At 34.0% G+C, this 24,404-nt stretch overlaps 3 protein-coding genes across 3 annotated transcripts; 2 read left to right on the top strand and 1 right to left on the bottom strand.

Moving 5' to 3' along the window:
* Positions 1 to 1,483: 1,483 nt before the first annotated feature.
* LOC145609084 (putative aldo-keto reductase 2) lies at positions 1,484 to 13,350 on the top strand. The gene is made up of 9 exons (XM_081664648.1): positions 1,484 to 1,839; positions 2,884 to 3,084; positions 3,813 to 3,985; positions 4,176 to 4,278; positions 5,282 to 5,607; positions 6,240 to 6,244; positions 12,369 to 12,513; positions 12,604 to 12,709; positions 12,905 to 13,350. The coding sequence occupies exons 1-9, from the start codon at positions 1,636 to 1,638 to the stop codon at positions 13,244 to 13,246; spliced, it is 1,605 nt and encodes a 534-aa protein (XP_081520774.1). The 5' UTR covers positions 1,484 to 1,635; the 3' UTR covers positions 13,247 to 13,350.
* Positions 7,252 to 8,925, bottom strand: LOC145608061 (transcription factor MYB60-like). Its single transcript, XM_081663665.1, has 3 exons — positions 8,665 to 8,925; positions 8,315 to 8,444; positions 7,252 to 8,193 (listed from the first exon to the last, which is right to left on the bottom strand). Exons 1-3 carry the CDS (start codon positions 8,795 to 8,797, stop codon positions 7,470 to 7,472), a joined length of 987 nt encoding a protein of 328 aa, XP_081519791.1. The 5' UTR covers positions 8,798 to 8,925; the 3' UTR covers positions 7,252 to 7,469.
* A 2,094-nt stretch (positions 13,351 to 15,444) lies between the features above and the next one.
* Positions 15,445 to 24,404, top strand: LOC145609691 (auxin-induced protein PCNT115-like). Its single transcript, XM_081665148.1, has 8 exons — positions 15,445 to 15,675; positions 15,763 to 15,975; positions 16,098 to 16,270; positions 16,367 to 16,472; positions 16,720 to 17,054; positions 22,868 to 23,011; positions 23,213 to 23,318; positions 23,776 to 24,404. Exons 1-8 carry the CDS (start codon positions 15,460 to 15,462, stop codon positions 24,115 to 24,117), a joined length of 1,635 nt encoding a protein of 544 aa, XP_081521274.1. The 5' UTR covers positions 15,445 to 15,459; the 3' UTR covers positions 24,118 to 24,404.

The raw sequence follows: 24,404 nt of genomic DNA, 5'->3' as shown, positions 1-24,404 counted from the left end.
CCCTTCCATCTCAACCATCCACTTCAATTACCTCAATTTAGGGTTTGAGAATAAAAAAAAAAATACTAAATTTAATTTTTGTAGCAAAATTAGGTTTAGTTTTTTTAGAGCTTTACTCAATTTAGTCATGCATTTATATAGAGGGAAGGGTCAATTGATTTTGGGGGTGAAAAAAATACATGATTTAGGAGCGAAAAACACAAGTTGTGGGCCCCTTTGATGTCTTAGTTAAATTTTTCGTCAAAATTTGAAATAGGGGTGGTGCAATAGAGAATTTAGGTACTTAAAAGGTGGTTTAGTAAATAAAAAAAAACATAAAAGGTGGTTTTTTCAAAAAAGTTAGACAAAGAAAGGTGGTTTATACCAATTTTACCAAATAGGAATCATAACTTTACTCTCGCATAACATGCATTTGATCATACTACTTTGTCTTGAGGGAGCCCAGGTTAATCTCAGAGATTAACAATTTAGTTTATCTCCTCTCAGGCTGTGAGTTGAGATGTATCCATAAATTTATCTCAGAGAAACTTGAATTTAACCTTTTGTCTCTCATCAATTCAATTCGATAAACGATTGAGTAATAAAGTCAAAAATAACAACATGCAAATAATTATTAAAGATGAAGACAGTTAGATAGTATGAAAATAAAAGGTGTCAATACTTGATCAGATCAACTCTAAAAATATCTGATTTAAATTCAGACTCGCATTAATACGAGTATAATAATTTCTTTTTTTGACTCATGATACAAGTGTAATAATTTAGAGCTAGTGTGCGGCCCGGGCGTTGCACCGGGTTACCACTTTGATAATCATAAATTGTTTTTTTTTTATGAAATATATTATTATTTTTTTTGGAAAAAATGAAATATATTATCATCGATTATGTATGTTATGCATAAATGTTAAAAATAATGTTACAAATTGATAAAGAGTATAGAAAGATAATTTTTAACACTAATGTTTGTGAAATGTTGATTTTATTCCTCTTATTTTTTTTCAAACTGCTTATTTCGTATTTCCTTTTCAATTGATACATGTCATTTATAGTTAAATTTATATGCATAGATGACATCAATTGTTATTGGCTAAGATGGTAAGGAAGTAGATCTTGTTTCCTTTTTAGGAACGCTTTTTAATATAGAAGTATAGATGAGTGAATCAGAGGCGGGGCTACAAATACTAACACTTAAAGCGGCCCGGTGCAATTTTGTTGAATTGGGACCTAAAATCAATTTTTTTTAAGGAAAAGTATGTTACTAAATTAAAAAGTCGGGGTCCTTTTATAGTAGTTTCACTTAAGGGCCCTGTGCGGTCGACCACCCTGCAGATGCTCAGAACCACCCCCGGAGTGAATGACTATTGTTTGTAATTAGACCGACTCGACTGGACCTCACGTCCTCACCTAACTCGAAATGGGCATCCGATATTCGACTTTTGTGGAGTATTTTGTTCTTACTTTTCCAGTATCACAATATTACAAACATCACTACATCATTATTCAATTGAGTGAAGTCATGAATGAAGTCATAGTTGCCTACAATTTTCTCATTCTCACACATTTGAAAGGATCACAACTTCTTAGAAACAGAATACCCAGAAAAATCAAAATCAAAATTCATCAAAATTATACTCAATGGCAGAGGTGAAGAAGATGAATTTGGGTTCACAAGGGTTAGAAGTGTCAGTCCAAGGACTTGGGTGCGCAGGATTAGTTCGACCACCAAAGCCAGAAGATGAGATGATTGCTCTAATTCATCATGCCATTAATTCTGGCATCACTTTTCTTGATACTTCTGATGTTTATGGCCCCTTTACCAGTGAAATTCTTGTGGGAAAGGTACAATTTCTTCATTTTTCCCCTTATTGTTTTTGTTAAAATTTGAGATTGATTTAGCTTTTTGCAATAATTGTGGGTTTGATTGTTGTTTTTTTATGTTAAATTTGATGGGTCTTGTTGAAAAAGCTGCAATTTTTCATATTTTTGGTTGTTTTGGGTGTTAATGTATCATGTAATTGGAAAATTAGTGGAGTTTGTTTGGTTGACTTTGTGGACTAGCTACTGATTTTCATCCAATTTATTTTATTTATATTATTTTTAGAATTTGAGATTGTTTATGCTAATTGTTTACTATTTAACCATTTTTTTGTTTTGTGGGGAGATTATTTGGAGTTAGGCAAATTTGTTAAATTTGTCTGAGAACAGAAATTAAGAGTGGCACATTTTGTGCTCTTGGTTGATTAAATTTAATATTTTTAGTAGCTGTTTGCAAACCTTGATTGATGTAATTGGTATTTTGTGGCTAAGGTTTTGAACATTTATGCAAAAAAAAATTAAACCTATGGGTTGTTATTAGTTGGTATGATGGTTGTATGTGGATACTCTATATCAATATATTATGATTCCTCCTTTTTCTTCTTGTCAAAAAAAAAAAAAAAAAAAAAAAAAGGTTTTTGCAAAACCCCTTATTTTGAATGCATTATCGATATCTAAGAACTCGAAGAAGATCTAGTCCTTTGTTGGCTGGGGTACAAAATTTTACATTTTTGTGTATGATTAGATTGTCTTTACTTGTACACAATATTCTAATAGAATTTTTGTGGTGAGCTTGGTGAAAAAAGCACTAAGTTCCCTCCTTTTTGTCCTCCTCTTGTAAAAGGAGACTAGTTATGATGGGAGTAGTACTTCTAGTTTGGGGGGCAAGTTTTGTGGATAGGGATTGTTAAGGCACAAAAGTTTACAATGCTATTTTACATCATGTTTGTTTGAAGTTGTATATAAATTTCAACACGCTTTGCTATACATCATCCTGCATTTTTTTGTTTATGATGATATTATTGCTAGTTTTGTTGCAGATATTAATGTTCTTGATTAATTAATCAGGCTCTAAAAGGAGGGATGAGAGAGAAGGTACAATTAGCTACCAAGTTTGGGTTAATATCTGCTGATGGTAAGATAAAGGTGCGGGGTGATCCTGCCTATGTGAGGGCTGCTTGCGAGGCTAGCTTAAAGAGACTTGATGTTGATTGCATAGACCTGTATTATCAGCATCGTGTCGATACCAGTGTTCCGATAGAAGTAACGGTTAGTACTTGAATATCTCTAATTCATAGCCTTCCCCTATTTATACTTTAACTTTTATATTTGTTACCCGTTTACTGGTTTGCAAGAACTGATTAAGGTTTGAATTTGAGATCTCTATATATGCAATTGGACTTGTTTATTTGCAAGCTCTTCCTTTTTTTTTTTTCTGAACTTATGTAAGTTACACCTGCCATTGGCTCCTCTAAATTTGTGCAACTAAACTGCATTAATAATTTCCTAGGGGTATACATTTACTTGTGAATTGAGACTAATGTTATTTAAATGAAAATGATTATTTGTTTGAGGATCTACTCTCTATTGAACGGCTGAACATCATATTTGTACTAAACGTTAGTGAACTGTGACAGATACAAATGTATATTGGGAGACTTTCTTCTTCTGTGATGAATATTGGTGGTTCAGAGAATAATGGGGAGGGGGGGGTGTTGAAGCTCACCTCTGCTCTCAAGTTTCAAGCATGTATTTTTTATTTTTTAATTTGGTGAATTGCTGCAAAAATTTTGGATCTTTTCTGCCAATGAATAGTCCTACTGGACTAAACCTTGTAAGATGTTACGAGTAAAATTGGTTCGTCATGTTGCCTTCATTTTTTGATTAAACCACAACATTCTGTTGTCTAATGCTTCATATAAATCATATTTGTTAATAATACTGTGCTGCCCTCTCTGGCTGCTGCTCCTATCATGATTATGCTGTCCATCTTTCAGGTAGGTGAGCTCAAAAAACTGGTTGAAGAGGGAAAGATTAAGTACATTGGTCTATCAGAAGCATCTGCTACGACAATCAGAAGAGCTCATGCTGTCCACCCCATAACAGCTGTGCAGATGGAGTGGTCTTTGTGGACACGAGATTTAGAGGAAGAAATTGTGCCTACCTGCAGGTGAGTCCACTGTTACTTTTTTCTTTTAGAACTGCACAAAGTCTACTGATTAATTATGATAAGTTTGGTGAATTCTGGAGGACCTTCCTCACCTATGGCTGGAAGTCATGGAACCATATTGTGTAGTTATAATGGTTGTAAGTTGTATCTATTTATCTTAGTATATGAGCATATTGTTGATGTTGAACAGAGAACTTGGCATCGGAATTGTTGCATATAGCCCTTTAGGACGTGGATTCTTTTCATTGGGAGCGAAGGTGGTTGAAAACTTCTATGAAGGTGACTACCGAAAGGTGTGTTTAAATTTCAATGCATTTACATTCAACAATAGTGGCCTTCCTAGTATTGTGTAAACTTGCTACATTTTGAAAAGTTCCCTATCATATCCTGTTGATAGTTTTGAAAAAGGCCTTTAGTTGGCAAATTTTCAACTTCGAATTACAATAGGCTATAGACTAAATCATATACCTCTGGCAACTGTCCCGTATATTCAATTGCTGTGAAGTTTGAAGTTCTTAGTTGTCTTTTGACTCAAAAATCTACTAAAAACAGCCTCTTTGCAAATATAGGATTAGACATAAAGAGCATCTTCACTATTGCTCAGGCTAGACTGTTTAGACAGAATCAAGTCATTCAACTATCTTTCAAAGGCAGGAATCATGTTAGAGGTGTTGAGAGTGATGGCTAATGGAGTGGTATATTATGGCTTTGAGCAAAGATTTTCTTACTACAATTTGGAAAACCTTCTATAAGCCACTATAATCTCCTTTGCACATCTTGTAGACTATTTTTTTTGGGTGTTCCAAACGCTTCACCCTTTGGGCTAATCCGGATTCGGTGATAAGTTCTGGGTGGTTAGGTTCCAGTCTCCTCCCAATTGTTGTTGTGGGGGATTGAATACAAGTCCTCCCTACTAAGTGTAGTCCCAATCACCACTACACCTATAGTCAATTGGTACATCTTGTAGACTTATACGGTTATACCATTTGTTTTGCACCGTTTGCTTTTTCATATTAATATCTGGGTTAGTAATCTACTTAGATTAGTGCAAATAATGATAAGAGTATTATGTTAGTGGAACATTTGGCTTTTCCATCCCTTTTCAGTATTTAATATAATAGGAGGAGAGAAGATGTGTGTGCTGATAAGTATTCTTGTATTTAATAATTGTTTTCCTCCATTTCTTGCCCACTTTTTTTTTTTTTTTTTTATTTTATTTTTTTTTTATATTTTTTTTATTTTTTTATTGTCATTATTATATACTTCGTATGTGTGTGCTGATAAATATTCTTGTAGAATATACCGAGGTTCCTGCCTGAAAACCTTGAGCATAACAAACACGTTTTTGAACGGGTTAGTGAAATGGCAGCAAGGAAAGGGTGCACTGCATCGCAGCTCACTCTTGCTTGGGTTCATCATCAAGGGGACGATGTCTGTCCTATCCCAGGCACTAGCAAGATCAACAATCTGAACCAAAATATTGCAGCCTTGACACTGAAACTTACACCTGATGAAATGGCTGAACTCGAGTCGTATGCTTCTGCTGATAATGTGAAGGGTGATAGAACCTGGACCAAAACCTTTTCTTGGATGGATTCAGATACCCCTCCTCTATCTTCTTGGCAATCATCATAGAACAATCTATTGCAGAAATATTATTCCTCAAGAATAAACTATTTTGGGCTTCTAAAAAAATGTTATTCCTCAAGAACTCCTTGTTTGGCCCAAGAATTGTTTCTCAAGCCAAGAAATGTTTCAAAAGCTTGCTAAATGTAGTCTAATAGTAGTGATTTATTTATCGTGTTTCTTTTTATTAGTCTTACTCGAATTACTGAGATCAAATTAAAGCGAATTGGATGATATTTTGGATTCCATTTGTTAAAACGTAAACCAATTAACCTAATTAACATTCACAAGCATGTATATAAACAAAAGCAACTTTGACAAATTTTAATGAGCTATTGAAGCTTGCGGTGTAATGTTAGCTATAGGTCTGGGATGTTTTGGAACTTTGTAAATCTAAATGAGTTGTAACGTACAGATAATGGCGAAAATATTTTAATATCCCTAATTAAGACTTTAATGTTTAATTGACATAAATTTAGTTTTTGTTTTTGGAAGGAAAATGATGTATGACTACATTAGATTCTAAAAATAGAATAATAAACAAAATTTAATATTAATCACATCATTCACATCCATGGACATTTGTGATTTTGTCACATTCTTAAATTATTATTTCGCATCAATTTAGGAAGGGTATTGATGATCCTTTTGGTACCATTAACAAATTGCAATAATGAGAATGAATTATAAGTTCCTCTTCATTTCACCTTAAAAAAAAAAAATACTCCGTAACATTAAGTTAAAATAATTTCAGTTTATTATAAATAAGTTCAGTTCACTGAAAATAATTTCAGTTTAGTGAAATCCGGTAGCTATAAAGAAGAAATATAATAGAAAATCAGTAAAATAATTTCAGTTCAGTAAAAATAATTCCAGTTCAGCAAAAATAAGGTGAAGTAACTAGACCTAAATTTATTTTAGTATGGAATACAACCTATAATCTATGTGGGATCGGAACATAATCTCATGCCCCAAGCGAGCTTGTGTTTTCTTCATATTTTCCATTACCATTTAGGAGGCGGTATTAGGTGAGAATAATTTATGAATAAATATAGAAATTATCATCTCGAGTGATCATGGATTCATGAGAATGATCAACATGATTTTCTTTCTAAATTTTCATATAAATTCATTCTCATTACCATTATGTGTAACCGATTACCAAACGATTTGTAAATACTTAGCTTGTTTTTAGGATTTTAGCCTTAAGAATTGCATATATCATTACCATTTTCTGAAGGATCGTTATTGAAACTATATATTATCCCTGTTGTAGTAGGTGGGGGTGACGTTATTGCATGTTTCTAATTTCTCTATTAAAGCCGAATTTGCAATAATACAAGATGATCAAGGACCAAGATTAGTAATCACATTTAAAGCTGAAATTTCAGGCTCAAGCATTAAATTGGACGACTAAATTAGCTAATTGGAGCTTTCATTCAAAATTAATTACGCCATTTTAATGTAGGGTCATCTTGCTTTAAATTTTTAATTTATGGCTTTAAATTTTGGATTGGTCCCTCTCTCACCACATGCATGCAATCGTACGTAATTAACGTTTATAGGGTCCATTATCTTTAACATAATCGTATAGCATATAAAAAAAAAAAATCATAACAACAAGCTTAATTTAATATTTTAATGATTAACATAATCATTCATCAATTAGAAATTTAAAGAAAAATTACAGCATTTTTTACAACTTGCAAGAGCTGCTCTCCTCCTAATTAACATGTTTATTGTTAATAATCATGCGTTACAATTCATAATATATATAGCTTACTATATATAATTACTACTTTAGGCTAATTAATTTTGGATACATCATAATTCAACTCGATCAACATCTTCTAATTCATTAGAAAATAGATGGTAGCCGCAAAATTTCTTGAGCTACTTGACGAGACGTAGTAGATTCATCCAAAAGCCATTTCTCTAGAAATGTTAACGGAGGATTATTTCCATCGTCGTCATCAATGTAATCCATGTTTTCGTGTACCTTTACACCTTCATTAGAATCCTCCTCAGTAGAGTCGTCACAAGTAGTAGTTGTAGTAGTGACCATGCCAACCTTAGTATTATCACTATTAAGATTGTCAAATGACAACATTGACTCGAATTGATCATCTTCTTCGTCACCAACACATCCATCATGAACCAAATCATTATCATTATCATTATTGTTGTTGTTGTTGTCGTCGTGATTGTTACCAACTTCCAACTTATGTTTGGAAGTTGGTGAACACTTCATCCAACTTTCGAGAAGCCTTGAGATGTTCTCGGTGCTCGAGGCATAACAAGTTGATGATGATGAGGATGGTGGTTGTGGTGGTGTTACCATATTGTTACGATCAACACTATGATTCTCGAGGTTATTATTATGATTATGATACGTGTTATTGTCGTCGTTGATGGATTTGTTATTGTGTAGAGAAGATGAAGAAGATGAGGTTAGTGGATTTTGTGGCTCTTGATGAAAAGATGATTGAAACCTCTTAAGTTTCTTCTTCAAGTGGGTGTTCCAATAGTTCTTGATGTCATTATCTGTTCTTTGTGGAAGATAAGAAGCAATTGCTGCCCATCTTAAACATGAAATAATAAAGGAAATTAATAAACTTATTTATACAAACACAATTTGTATATATGAATAAAGTTTACATCAAATTAAAAAAAAAAAAAAAATGTTTAGGGTTAGGAAATTACTTGTTACCCAATAATGCTTGTAAATGGATAATCATTCCTTCTTCATGAGAAGTAAAGTTGCCTCGTTTAATTCCTGGCCTAAGATAATTCGTCCATCTTAACCTACAACTCTTGCTGCATCTTTGCAACCCTTTTACAAAATGTACAATAATATTTACATAAATTTATGAAATAAAAGAAACTATAGAATATGATGATAATGAGGTAAAAAAAAAAAAAAACCCTACTTAGATGATAAGGTACGGTCTAAAAGTCTAAAATGAACATGAAAAATAACTGAAATATTCATAGATCGGGATAAGATTAATCGAGTTTTATTTTATATACTAATACCAAATAAAAATATGTACCTGTATTGGTAGGTACGGATCTCCAGTTTCCCGGACCATGTTCTTGAATGTACGAAACGAGAATGATATCTTCTTCGGGGGTCCAAGGACCTTTCTTGATGCCATCTTTGTCACAGCAAGGTGGTCTTCCCATGGCTAGCTTAGCTTAGCTTAGCTCTGAGCTCGTTCGAAGTGTTAATTAGGTTTATTTTCTCTATGTAACTTATTATAATATCAAGAGAAGTATAGTAGTGGTAGCTAATTCTAAGAAGTTCATGAAAAAGTGACATCAACTGCCAACTATAAAGTGGCAATAAAGTTAGGGAAACTTTAATTTCCCATTGATCTACCCGTGCTGACTCACTTGACCTCTAATAACTTTATAGTAGGAGTATTTAATTTATAGTGAGTCAATCATTTAATACTAATAAAGTCAAAAGGTAAAGTTATTTAATTAATCACTTCATGGACTTATCTCTCACTCTTTTATTTTTGCTTATTTGTTTTTTGTACTAATAAATTTACTATCTTCTGGTTTATTTAGTTGACAAATTTCTTTTATTACAACTGTTAATATGACAATACACATCTCATTTTTTTTAACACCATTAAGCATCAATTAGTAAAATTGTTGCAAGCTCGATATTTTGGAAATACAGTGAGACAAATGTATCAAGATTTCACAAAAAATATGTTTTCTAACTAATAAATTATAAAAAAACTAATCAAAGTAGAGTTTGTAAAAAGACGGTGGTCGAAATGTCTCTATTAAAAAAAACCGAGATAATATTAAATTGGTTATGTTTATTTTTTCCTTTGAGGCCATTGAGGATTCACATGATGCATGAGAATGTCAGCTTTAATTTATATGGCCTTCCTAAAACAGAGGAAGATATGATTTAACTTATCACCTTCCTCGATACTATTGAGATTTCTCCTTGGCAAGGTAATTGAGAAACAATATGAACGATATACTTAGCCAATTTGACTCATTTTAATCACAACATGTTTATAGGAAAGCAAATATTTGTGAAAACTATATAATCTCACGAGAACAGTACACTTGACAGCCAAACAACAAGCAAGATCGATATGGATTCTTTTTATACGACAAATTTCTTATTTTATTACTTGTTATAGCAAGTTAGGTTGCAGTTTTGAGAGAAAACTACTTATGTAATTTTTCGTGTATTTTTTTTTTGTAAAAATAATACTCCGACCTATTTATGCTTTGATATATATTGGAACTTTGCGGGAAAGGGATCAATATGTTATCAATTTTTAGCTAATTTATTTATGCTAATGAATTTCCTCGTTTAGGCAAACAAAAATATCTTTTAGAAACAGATCGAGGTACATACATCCCGTAATGCACCTTACAACGAGTGATTATATTAGTTGTTACTTTCGTGTTTTGAGTGACAAGCAAGTTCCTTGTGTACCTTACTCCAGTACCAACAAAATCATCAATTAAAACATGATCCCTAATTCCCCAAATTCAACCCTTTCATAACAAATCCATCTCTTGGTAGGGACAAAGGGAGTAATCTCTTTTCACTTGTTGTTGATTTAATTTGCCCCCACATAAAGTCTTTGTAGATTGAATACTTTGAATTCATACTTCCCAATTCCCTACAATTTTGACACTGCATTACATAAGTGGGGATAGCTTATTGAAATTTAGAGTCCCCCTTTCTTTAATATTTAATTTGCCTCATTCATTTATTAAATCATGATCTCTAAGAAATAATGATTGAGTGTTAAATATTTTTACTACGTCTTAGCAACATACAAAAATAGATATATATGAAATTACACGCTATTATGAGTCTAACAAGATTCACTGGAATTATCCTTTTTAACCATAACTTCATCAGAATATATGGTCAAAGTTTCACTGGAATTATCCCATGGTTTCCCATTTTGAGCTCTATGTCAATTGGGCCATCAAGCCCAATAGTCATAAGTCAAGTTTCTAAATCCACATAACTGGTCCAAAGGCATGTCAAAGTCCATTAAAGAGGGCCATGCACTCACGACTTGACACGTGTCTGAGGTTCCCACACTAATTCACTACCCGATAGATATAAATAGCCCAAATTCCACCATGATAAGGGATTTTTAGCCTCAACCGCAAGCAATCTCTCTTACACAAGCTCTATTACTCTCTCCATTGAAGTAGTTTAGTACTGACTTAGGCATTGAAGGGGAGATCTACGGAAACCCCCAAGACTAGTTTACGTGCTCTTCTTGTGCAGGAAATCCTTAATCCAAGTTCACGGCCCAAGTTGTGTCTTCAATTAATTCGACTAAGGATCTATCAATCAAGGTCCACAATGTTTTACCCGAAACAATACTTATTGATATTTCGTGTTAGACAATTATCAACGAACGAATCATTCTCCTCCCATGCATCTTTTTACATGTTTGACTGACCATTCCAATGAACAAATCAATTTTGCTTACCATAGTTTAAAATATACTTGTATGCTAGTCTCCAAATATGACATTTCAACGGCAATAATAAAGAAGATAATATACTACTCTATCTTAGTATTGTAAAGTTAGTCAATTGACTGCTTTTTATCTTACATTATTCTTTTCTAAATTTTATATTAATCATCATCTAAAATCTCCATGACTTCATCTAATACGCACAAGCAACTTTACCTAGATTTTATGTACATAATTACACTATAAATAACATTTATTAACCCCTCTAAGAAACAAGTAAATTAAATAAGTAATAACTTATCTAAGAATCTCAAAAAACTAACATAAGAAATGGCAAGTGTTAGGAAGATTAAGCTAGGATCTCAAGGTTTAGAAGTTTCAGCTCAAGGTCTAGGATGTATGGGGATGTCTGCTTTTTATGCACCTCGAAAACCCGAGGAAGAAATGATTGAAGTTATCCACCATGCTATCAACTCCGGCATCACCTTTCTTGATACTTCCGACATGTATGGACCTCATACCAATGAGATCCTCCTTGGCAAGGTACTATTAGCTGCATAAGTACTTGTTTGAGATATGATATATGTTTAAAATTCTAGTGTATGTGTATAGTAAACACGAGTTTTGTGTTAGCTTAACAAATTAAATCATTTTGAGACTAAGGCTTTGTTGTTGTGATGAATTTTATTTGCATTATTACATATAGATATGTGGCTTTCCTATAGACAAGTACGTATTAATAGATTTTTTTATGGGTGATCGATCGAGTGCTAGATTATTAGTGTTAGTTGGCATAAATAAACCTTAAGTTTAATTACTAAGCCTTTTTCTACCTTGGATAATCTTGTGAAATGAGCAGGCATTAAAAAAAGAATGGAGAGAAAAAGTGGAATTAGCTACAAAATTTGGCATTAACAACGTTGTTGATACAAAAATGGAAATTCGGGGTGATCCTGCATATGTAAGGGCTGCCTGTGAAGCAAGCTTGAAGCGCCTTGGTGTTGATTGTATCGACCTCTATTATCAACATCGTGTTGATACCAATGTTCCAATTGAAATCACGGTTAGTTCATTTGCATTATGTGCTATATATGCTACCATTTCATAATATAAGGCCTAATTTTCAAGGTTAAACATATGCCACATTACATACCTTATTAGAGCTTATGTGTTCCTTAATACTAACTCGATCATTGTAAAAGTAATTTTATTTTTCTGATCAATTCTTCACATATAATTTTAGATGGGAGAACTAAAGAAATTAGTTGAAGAGGGTAAAATTAAGTACATTGGTCTGTCTGAGGTAACTGCTTCGACTATCAGAAGAGCACACGCAGTCCACCCGATTACAGCAATTCAACTGGAATGGTCATTGTGGACTAGAGATGTGGAGGAAGAAATTATTCCTACTTGCAGGTGAGAATTTTGCATAATTTTCCCTTCAAAAATGTAAAATCTTTATATATTTTGAAGTCTAACTTTGTCATATATATAAAATTATTTTAGGGAACTTGGGATTGGAATTGTATGTTACAGTCCTCTAGGAAGAGGCTTCCTCTCTTCAGGGCCTAAGATGGTTGAGAGCCTTTCAAAGGAGGACTCCCGGCTGCAGGTATAACCGCGTAATTCCATCCATGTTACTCATTGTAACTTCATATGAATTTCATGTAATTCTATCATATCTGTTGGATGAAACTTTGCATAAGATAGTCCTGTAGACCTGCAGCACATTTAATCCTGTATCGCGTAATGTTTAGCAGCATATCAGTTTCCATGTTGATCTGTTTTATTACATCCTCTGTTTCAGTTATTTCCAAGATTCCATTCAGAAAATCTTGAGCATAACAAACACATCTTTGAACGAGTTACTGATATGGCGGCGAAGAAAGGATGTACCCCTGCACAGCTAGTATTGGCTTGGCTCCATCACCAGGGAGATGATGTGTGTCCAATCCCCGGAACCACTAAGATTGAGAACCTTAAACAGAACATTGGCGCGTTGTCTGTGAAGTTAAGCCCCGAGGATATGGCTGAGCTCGAACACCTTGCCTCCGAGGATAATGTTAAGGGTGATCGATATGTAGCTGGAATTGCTACTTGGAAGACCTATGATACTCCACCTTTGTCTTCATGGAAATCAGAAAACTGATAAAATTTTAAAAATGGTATATCTTGTGCTTGGATTGAGACTTCAGAGAGTTGGTTTTAATGAAATTCCTTTTTTGATGTGTTGTGTTCTGTGTTTTTTTTTTTTTTTTCTTTAACACAATTGTGTAATGATTTTATGTAATGTTAAGAGTGATATATGTAAGCGAGTTAGAATATATGACTAATATGTTAGTCACTTGATACTTAATACGATTATTTAATAAAATTATTGAATCATTTGTTTTAAAATAATGTCCACCAAGCGACGGTATATATATATGTGGTAGCTCATGCCAGCTCTTTTAAGTTGTGACCTTAACGGTGTAACTCAATCTATATCCAAAGGTTTATTTTATACTAAGACTGTCTGATGAATATAAAACCACTTCTATGCTATAATATATTGATACACAAGTCCAAACCTAGTGAGATATTTCAAATTTTCAATGCATGGGACATTTTTCTTTGAATTGCAATAACTGAATACTTTGTACAAGTATGTTCAAGATTATATTATTAATGACTGATACTTTTTCCGGTTAATTAATTTATTACTCGTATCAACTAATCAATCATTCTTCTACCAAGCTTTTTAGGCCATGCTTGGATTGGGGGTTATATATTAGGGGGTAATAAAAGTCAAACTTGAATAAACAAGAGTAACTAGAGGGGTTGTTGTAGGCGACAAAATGTTTACAAATGAAATAAAAGTAGTTGTGCCATAAGGAAAAGAGAGAGATGAAATAATTGTTATTCTCATAATGAGGGTAATAGTTACCCACCCTCCTCCCCCTAGTGTAACTATTACCCTCAAAATGAGAGTATTAATTCCTTTTTCTTCACCTCATGCCACACCATTACTATATTGTTTTTCTTACAATCACACCATCGTTTTTATTATCTTAGTAATACATCTCCCTCAATCCAAGCATGCCCTTAGAAGCAACTCAAACCACTTTAGGTGGTGATGGCGTTGCTGTGATGGAGGAGGAAGAAGGGAAGAAGAAAGTGGAGTGAGCTGTAATGGAGGAGGAAGAAGGGAGGAAGAAAGGGAAGAAAATACAAACTTACTCCCCAAATACTAATGAACATGTATTTCCTTATTATTATTATTTTTTTTAATGGATGTATTTCCTTATTTAATATTCTGGTTTATTATTTTGCAATGGAATTTGCTACTGAATATTAATTTTGATTTTTTTATTTTATACTAAGGTCTAGTTCTTTTGAGTTGTATGTTCTGCTCTACTCTATTTAATAGTAATAATAATAATAATAATAATAATAATAATAATAATTATTATTATTATTATTATTATTATTATTATTATTATTATTATTATTATTATTATTATTATTATTATTATAATAACTCTGAAATCTGCTCTGTTGGTCCTTGCTCTGCTCTACTCAGATTCTCAAAATAACAGGACCTAAGATTGTCTAATAAATATAAAACCAGTTCTATGTTGTAATACACACATTGATATGATACTCTTAAGTCCTAACCTTGTGAGATACGAAGTACAGTACTTCGTATTTCAAATTTTCAATGCAGGGACATTTTTCTTTGAATTGCAATAAACGATTACTTTGTACAAGTATGTTCAATATAATTAATATTATTAATGATTGATACTTTAATTTTTTCTATTACTTAATTTATTACTCGTATTAACTAATAATCACTCTTCTCCCAAGCTTCTTCATGTTTAGTTTCAAAAAAAAAAAAAGGGTTCTTCATGACTTCATGTTTGACTGACCATTTCGATGAATAAATTAACTTATGCTTATTGTAGGTCAAAATATACTCGTATATATGTACCTTCATCTAAAATATTAAATCACCAAATTTGACATTTCAACGATAGTAAAAAGACTATAGTGTAAAGTTGATCACTTAATCAATTGGTATTGTCTGCTTCTTTCCTTACATTTTACTAATTGATAATCTCTATGACATCATGTATTACGCACAACTTTTCCTATATATTTAGTCCATTTTTACAACAACGAACCTATTAATTGAATTTTATAACTAGCATGCATTATAATTACATTAAAACAAGAAATACATGACTTCATCTCCAATCTCCATGATTTCATCTATTACGCACAACTTTGACTATTTTTTCTGCACATTATTACTCTATAAATATCTCTTAAGAAAAAAATTAAACAAGTAATTAACCTATCTAATAAACTCAAAAAGAAATGGCAGGTGTTGTTAAGAAGATTAAGTTAGGTTCTCAAGGATTAGAAGTTTCAGCTCAAGGTCTAGGATGTATGGGGATGTCTGCTTTCTTTGGACCGCCAAAGCCCGAGGAAGAAATGATTGAAGTTCTCCAACATGCTATCAACTCCGGCATTACCTTCCTTGACACTTCCGACGTGTATGGACCACATACTAATGAGATTCTCCTTGGCAAGGTATGTACTAGTAGGCATAAACTATAAATTAATCTTGTTTTGTGTGATTGTAGACTACCTTAAATAATAATTTTGTGAATTGAGCAGGCATTAAAAGGAGAATGGAGAGAAAAAGTGAAATTGGCTACGAAATTTGGCCTTAACAACGTTGGTGATCCAATTCATCCAAAGATGGAAATTCGAGGTGATCCTGCATATGTAAGGGTTGCCTGTGAAGCAAGCTTGAAGCGCGTTGGTGTTGATTGTATCGACCTCTATTATCAACATCGTGTTGATACCAATGTTCCCATTGAAATCACGGTTAGTTCATTTACACTATGTGCTATATATGCTACCATTTCATAATATAAGGCCTAATTTTCGAGGTTAAACATAGGCCTATTTTTATTTTTCTCATCATCATTTTTCACAAATAATTTCAGATGAGAGAACTAAAAAAATTAGTTGAAGAGGGTAAAATAAAGTACATTGGTTTGTCTGAGGTACCTGCATCGACTATCAGAAGAGCACACGCAGTCCACCCGATAACAGCAGTTCAGCTGGAATGGTCATTGTGGACTAGAGATGTGGAGGAAGAAATTGTTCCTACCTGCAGGTCAGAATTTTTCATAATTTTCCCTTAAAAAAAAAGATGTAATGTCCTTAAATATTATGAAATCTAACTTTGTCATTACATTAATTACCTTATTAGGGAACTTGGGATTGGAATTGTATGTTACAGTCCTCTAGGATGTGGCTTTCTCTCTTCAGGGCCTAAGATGGTTAAGAGCCTTTCAAAGGAGGACTCCCGGCTGCAGGTATGAACGAGTAATTTCATGTTTATTTCATTAATTGTACTAATTTCATATGAATTGAATTTCCATGTAAAACATACATTTTATTAATGTGTGTTAGATGCAACTTTGCATAAGATAGTCCTGCAGACCTGCAGCACATTTGTGAGCATTTCTCCTGTATCGCGAAATGTTTAGCAGTACATCTGTTTAAGTGTATTCCTAGCTTGTTACTCCATGTTGATCAGCTTTATTATATCATTTGTTTCAGTTTTTACCAAGATTCTATCCAGAAAATCTTGAGCATAATAACAAACACATCTTTGAACGGATTACTGATATGGCGGCGAAAAAAGGATGTACCCCTGCACAGCTAGCATTGGCTTGGCTCCATCACCAGGGAGATGATGTGTGTCCAATCCCCGGAACTACTAAGATTGAGAACCTCAAACAGAACATTGGCGCGTTGTCTGTGAAGTTAAGCCCCGAGGATATGGCTGAGCTCGAACACCTTGCCTCTGAGGATAGTGTTAAGGGTGATCGATATGTAGCTGAAATTGCTACTTGGAATACCTATGATACTCCACCTTTGTCTTCATGGAAATCTGAAAACCGAAAAAATTAAAGATGGTGCATATTGTGCTTGGATTGAGACTTCAGAGAGTTGGTTTTGATGAAATTCCTTTTTTTTGATGTGTAGTGTTCCGAAATTTTTTTTTTTTTCTTTAACACAATTGTGTAACGATTTCATGTAACGTTAAGAGTGATATATGTAAGCGAGTTAGAATAAATGACTAATATTATGTTAGTCACTTGTTACTTAATACGATTATTTATAAAATTATTGAAATTTTTGTTTGAAAAAAATGTCCCCAAGAGATGGTATATATGTGGTAACTCATGCTAGCTCTTTTTTTTTTTTTTTTTTTTTTTTTTTTTTGACAACGGACAACTCAAAACTAAAAACAAACTAGAAAAAAACACTAATTAACTGACGACGTCTAGCCGAAGTAGCCAGATCATGAGCTGATCGAACATCATCCCTGGGAACCTTCTGAATAATACAAACCTGGAATGAAGAGGAGATGTGTCGAAGTTGTTGCTGAATCCAAATAGTAGAAATATCCAAAGAGGAGTTTCGAAGAGTAGAAATCGAAAGTTGGGAATCAGTACGAATGAGAATCCGACAAAAACCACGCTGAAGAGCCATTCGTAACCCAAAGAGACAAGCCAATAATTCTGCCTGAAGAGCTGAGAGAGCGAAGCAGGCTCTCGCTGCACCACCTAGACTAACATCAGTATCTATCGAGAAAAAACACCAACCTATACCTGCTCGACAATCATGAGAACTCCAAGCACCATCAACAACAAGAGCAACTGTAGGAAGGGTACAACTATTCCCTACTAGATGGAGAGAATTCAACCGGGAGCCAAACCCCGGAGGAGAAGGGGGATCTGAAGACAGCAGCTCCCTAGCTGCTAAACTACGCTGAGTCCAGTCTTGAGCAACCTGACAAACTGAATATGGTGAGCAAATTGCCTGCCTGAATCGGATGTTGTTTCGAATGATCCAAATCGCCCAAGTGAAGGACAAAATCGAGTCTAATCCATCCCAGTTCTTAAGAGAGATAATAGAGTGCAACAGAGAAATAAACCAGTGATGAAAATTGTCATCACGAACTGGAAGACGAACACCCAAAGAACCACAGGCCCAGAGTCTCCGGGTAAAGGGACACTTGAGAAACATATGATCTATGGACTCCGAATCCAAGTGACAAAAGGAACAAGAAACATCCACCGGGAGACCTTTATCTCTTAAGTTAACAGCCACAGGAAGTGCGTTGTGAAAAAGTTTCCACAAAAAGATCTTCCACTTAGGAAGAATAGGTAAAGCCCAAATCTTACTCCAGCGCAGAGGACTGATCGACGGTAAAGTTTGTGGGAGCCAATCAGAGGAAAGAACCAACTGAGCATAAACTGAATCTCCAAGCCCAAATGCTAGCTCTTTTAAGTTGCGACTCAATCGATTTTCAAATGTTTATGTTCTCCAAAGTTCAGATATTGATCAATTTATCTATTTATTTGTAGACTGTAGTATTGCTGGATAAGTTTTGATTTGCCAGTTTATTATTATTATTATTTATTTTATTTTATTTATTTATTTTTTTCCAGTTGAGTGTGCTTTTGTTTCTTATTGTAATTTGTATCAATATTTTTTTTTTTTGAGAGTGAGGCATAGCTCAAGTGGTTAGAGCTCCCCTCCCGGTTCCAAGAGATCTTGGGATCAATTCTCATCACCCGCCCTTGTGGCTCTCTAAACACTAAAAAAAATCAATATCTTTTTCCTTAACAAAAAGGAATTGATTTTTTCATTGGCTGATTTATCATGAGGCCACCTTAGTCAATCAAGCTGATTGACGACCCATTGTAAATTAGTCCCTTTTATGGGCCAGCTTTTCAATATAGTACATTTTTTATTTTTATTTTTTTAAAAAAACCTTTAGATTTAGCATCACGATTCAGGAATGACAAACCACCACCAACTCTCGTCTACCCCTTGTCATCTCGCCAATCAACCAAGAACCACCACAATCATCCTCTTCGCGTCGCGTCCCTCTTCTTCTTGATCCCTTCTTCGTCCTTCCTCAACAATTACTCCAACGCCACTTCGTTGCGGTAACAAAAAGACACCTTACTAGCAAATTAAAGGGTGTAAATTAGGATCATATCAACCCCTTAGGGGTAGAATCTTCTTCTTAGGCCATGCTTGGATCGGGGGTTATATATTAGGGGGTAATAAAAGTCAAAATTGAATAAACCTGAGGGGTTGTTGTAGGAGACAAGGTGTTTACAATTGAAATAAAGTAGTTGTATCATAAGGAAGAGAGAGAGAGAGGAATGTTATTCTCATAATGAGGGTAATAGTTACCAACCCTCCCCCTAGTATAACTATTACCACCAAAATGAGAGTATTAATCCCTTTTTCTTCACCTCATGCCACATCATTACTACATAGTATAGTTTTTTGAACAATCACACCATCACTTTAATTACCCTAGTAATACATCTCCCTCAATCCATGCATGCCCTTAGAAGCAATTCAAACCGCTTTAGGTGGTGATGGCGTTGTTGTGATGGAGTGATGGAGGGGGGAGAAGGGAAGAAGAAAGTGGAGTGAGCTGTAATGGAGGAGGAAGAAGGGAGGAAGAAAAGGAAGAAAATACAAACTTACTTCCCAAATACTGATGAACATGTATTTCCTCTTTTATGATTTTAGTTTATTATTTAGCAATTTTGCAACTGAATATTTATTTTGTTCTTTATTTTATACTAAGGTCTTGTTCTTTTGAGTTGTGCAGTTCTACACTATTTAATAATAATAATAATAATAATAACTATGAAATCTGCTCTGCTGGTCCTTGCTCCACTCAAAAACTGAAAATAACAGGGCCTAAGATTGTCTAATAAATGTAAAACCAGTTTTATGTTGTAATATATTGATACTCCTTAGTCCTAACCTTGTGAGATACGAACTACCAATTGCATTTTTCTTTGAATTGCAATAACTGATTACTTTGTACAAGTATGTTCAAGATTACATTATTAATGATTGGTACTTTAATTTTTTCTATTAATTAATTTATTGCTCGTATCAACTAATAATCATGTTTGGTTTAAAAATTAAAAAAAAAAAAAAAAAAATGCTTCTTCATGTTTGACTGACTATTTCGATAAGTAAATTAACTTATGCTTATTGTAGGTTAACATATACTCGTATCATCTAAAATCTTAAATCACCAAATTTGACATTTCAACGATGGTAAAATGATTAATTTGACATTTTACTAATTATAATCTCTATGACATCACGTATTACGCATAACTTTTCCTAGATATTTAGTCCATTTTTACAACAACGAACCTACTAATTGAATTTTATAACTAGCATGCATTATAATTACCCTACCTATAATTAAAACAAGAAATACATGACTTCATCTCCAATCCCCATGACTTCATCTATTACGCACAGCTTTGACTATTTTTTCTGCACATTATTACACTATAAATAACTCTTAAGAAAAATATTAAACAAGTAATAATTAAACTATCTAATAAACTCAAAAAGAAATGGCTGGTGTTGTTAAGAAGATAAAGTTAGGTTCTCAAGGATTAGAAGTTTCAGCTCAAGGTCTAGGATGTATGGGGATGTCTGCTTTTTATGGACCTCCAAAACCCGAGGAAGAAATGATCGATGTTATCCACTATGCTATCAACTCTGGCATTACTTTCCTTGATACTTCCGACGTGTATGGACCACATACTAATGAGATTCTCCTTGGCAAGGTACGTATGTAGTAGTAAAAATTCTACAATGTCATTCTTAAAAAATGACACCACAATATGCTGATGTGGCGAAGTATGATTGGCCGATATTTAGTATTTTGATTTTTATTTTGAATTATTTTTAAGGTCCATAATATATTTAAATTGTATTTATATTTTGTATTCTTATACATGTATTTTGTAAGAAATACTTAATCATAATTGTGAAAATCCCTTTGTGTCCCTGCCTTTTCACCACCAACAACAACTCCCAAACCGGCTGCCTGCAACCCAACAACAACTACTGCCGCACCACCTAGCAACAAAACAACAGCCACCTCCAACCGCCGGACAGCAGAGTAGCCACCAGTAGCCCTCTTGGCTCTCACCGCTCCACCCACCACACTGCCACAGTAGTACAGTTTGGCCCTCGCCGCTCCACCACCGCACTGCTATAGTATAGTAGCCCATTTGCTGCATCCTTCAGCCCCACAATCACCTTCAATTCAACCGGACAGCAGCACATTTTCCGTCACCAACGCAACCACCACCTTCAACCCACGCCACTTCAATTAACCAACAACAAAATGCAGCAATTGCAACAATTAGAACCTCCAATCCACCATCAATTACATCAATTCATTACCCAATTACAATAATTTCGGCCTGCAATCGGTGCAACAACCACCACCGTCAATTTTTGTGTGATTATAGACTAGCTTAAATAATCTTAGCTTGTAAATTAATCTTGTAGTAGGCATGTAGTAGATTAATCAGCACGTCAGCATGTAGTAGGCATAGATTAATCTTGTATTGTGTGATTATAGACTACCTTAAATAATCTTAGCTTGTAAATTGAGCAGGCATTAAAAGGAGATTGGAGAGAAAAAGTGGAATTGGCTACTAAATTTGGCCTTTACAACGTTGGTGATCCAATTCATCCAAAGCTGGAACCTCGGGGCGATCCTGCATATGTAAGGGCTGCCTGTGAAGCAAGCTTGAAGCGCCTTGGTGTTGATTGTATCGACCTCTATTATCAACATCGTGTTGATACCAATGTTCCCATTGAAATCACGGTTAGTTTATTTGCAGTATATACTTCTTCTGTTTTTTTTAGTTGACACCTTTCTATTATCACGCTTGTCAATACATGTTTTCAATGCTTAATAACTTCAATTATTATTAGGATTTTTTGACTTTTACCACCAAAAAAAATCAAAAAAATGTTTTTTACCACGAAAACTTCTAAAACTTTTATTTTATCACCAAATAAAAAATTAAAAGTTGTTTTTTACCACCTGCCGTCAAAAACCTAACGGAATTTTTTTAATTCTTCGATTTTCGTGTCAAACACATGCTCTTTAGGTGTTTAGGGGGGCACTTTGGTCCTATGGGTCCAATTTGAGGTCAGAATTGACAAAAAATGTTCGAAAATGGCTCGTTTTGCGTGTTTAAAAAACCTCAATTTGCGTGAACACGCAAAACGAGGCATTTCCAATCATTTTTTGTCAATTTTGACCTCAAATTGGACCCATAGAACCAAAGTGCCCCCCTAAACCTATGAAAAACATCTTTTGCGCACGAAATTCGAAGAAATTTTTTTTAAACCGTTAGATTTAACGGTTTTCTTGACGTTTGGTGGTAAAAACAATTTTTAGAATTTTTTTTGGTGGTAAAATAAAAGTTTTAGAAGTTTTGGTGGTAAAAAACAATTTTTTGATTTTTTTTTGTGGTAAAAGTCAAAATTTCCTTATTATTATTATAAAATTATAAAGTAAATATTGATAAAATATACGTATAAACGATTCAAACAAGATCCCACGTGATTACATTTTATCGTATCTATAAATCATAAAAGTGAGTCAAAAGTGTAGTGTGTGAATAATTTGTCAAACGATGTCAACTAAAAAAAACAAAGGAAGTATGTGCTATGCTACCATTCCATGATTTTCGAGGTTAAACATAGGCCACACTTGATGCCTTATCAGCACTTAGCTTGAATTGATGTGTTCATGTGTATTGTGTACTAACTCGATCATTGTTACTTTTGACGATTAATTTCAGATGGGAGAACTAAAGAAATTAGTTGAAGAGGGTAAAATTAAGTACATTGGTTTATCTGAGGTAACTGTTTCGACTATCAGAAGAGCACACGCAGTCCACCCGATTACAGCAATTCAGCTGGAATGGTCATTGTGGACTAGAGATGTGGAGGAAGAAATTGTTCCTGCCTGCAGGTCAGAATTTTTCATAATTTTCCTTTAAAAAATGTAGTGTAGTTAAAAAATCTGAAAGTGAGGGATAGCTAAAGTAGTTAGAGCTCCTCTTCTGGTTTCACGTGATCTTGGGATCAATTCTCACGACTCGCCCTTGTGGCTCTCTAAACACCAAAAATAAATATCATGAAATCTAACTTCATCATTACATTATTTTATCAGGGAACTTGGGATTGGAATTGTATGTTACAGTCCTTTGGGACGCGGCTTTCTCTCTTCAGGACCTAAGATGGTTGAGACCCTTTCAAAGCAGGACACCCGGCTGCAGGTATGAACGCGTAATTTCTTGTGACTAATTTCATTGTCGTTCTAACTGTTGGAACCCAATGTGTATCACTTGTGAGTGTCCCACGTTGGAGAAAGAGGAGGGGTGGTTCCACTATATAAGGTAGAGGAGTAACTCCTAATATTGCCAATTGGTTTTAGTATGGAAGCTCCAAAGCCTTGTTTGTGGACCTAACTCTCCTCCTCCTTGTTCAGGTTGCCCAGGCCCATTTCATATTGTTTTGAAATTTAACACTAACTTCATATGAATTTCCATGAAAAATGTAAATTTATTATATATGTTAGATGCAACTTTGCATAAGATAGTCCTGCAGACCTGCAGCACATTTAATTTGTGAGCTCTTCTAATGTATCGCGAAATGTTTAGCAATACATCAGTTTTAGTGTATTACTAGCTTGTTACTCCATGTTGATCTTTTATATTATATCTTCTATTTCAGTTTTTTCCAAGATTCAATCAAGAAAATCTTGAGCATAACAAACACATCTTTGAACGGGTTACTGATATGGCGTCGAAAAAAGGATGTACCCCTGCACAACTAGCATTGGCTTGGCTCCATCACCAGGGAGATGATGTGTGTCCAATCCCCGGAACTACTAAGATTGAGAACCTCAAACAGAACATTGGCGCGTTGTCTGTGAAGTTAAGCCCCGAGGATATGGCTGAGCTCGAACACCTTGCCTCTGAGGATAGTGTTAAGGGTGATCGATTTGTTGCTGAAATTGCTACTTGGAAGTCCTATGATACTCCACCTTTGTCTTCATGGAAATTGGAAAACTGAAAAAAATTAAGGATGGATATAGTGCTTGGATTGAGACTTCAGAATGTTGTTGCATTGGTTTTAATTAAATTCCTGTTTAAATTCCTGTTTAATGTGTTGTGCTCCCTTTTTATTTTTTTTACACAATTGTGTAACGATTTTATGTAATGTTAAGAGTAATATAAGTAAGCGAGTTAGAATAAATGACTAATATGTTAGTCAATTGCTACTTAATATGATTATGTAATAAAATTATTGAATCCATTTGTTTTAATTAAAAAAAGTTAATAAGGTTCATTCTTCCTCTA

The sequence above is a fragment of the Chenopodium album genome, chromosome 23 (assembly GCF_948465745.1).
Source record: "Chenopodium album chromosome 23, dcCheAlbu1.1, whole genome shotgun sequence".
NCBI lineage: Eukaryota > Viridiplantae > Streptophyta > Magnoliopsida > Caryophyllales > Amaranthaceae > Chenopodium > Chenopodium album.
Note: the sequence above shows the minus strand (reverse complement) of the source record. Positions and strands in the feature narration are given on the sequence as shown.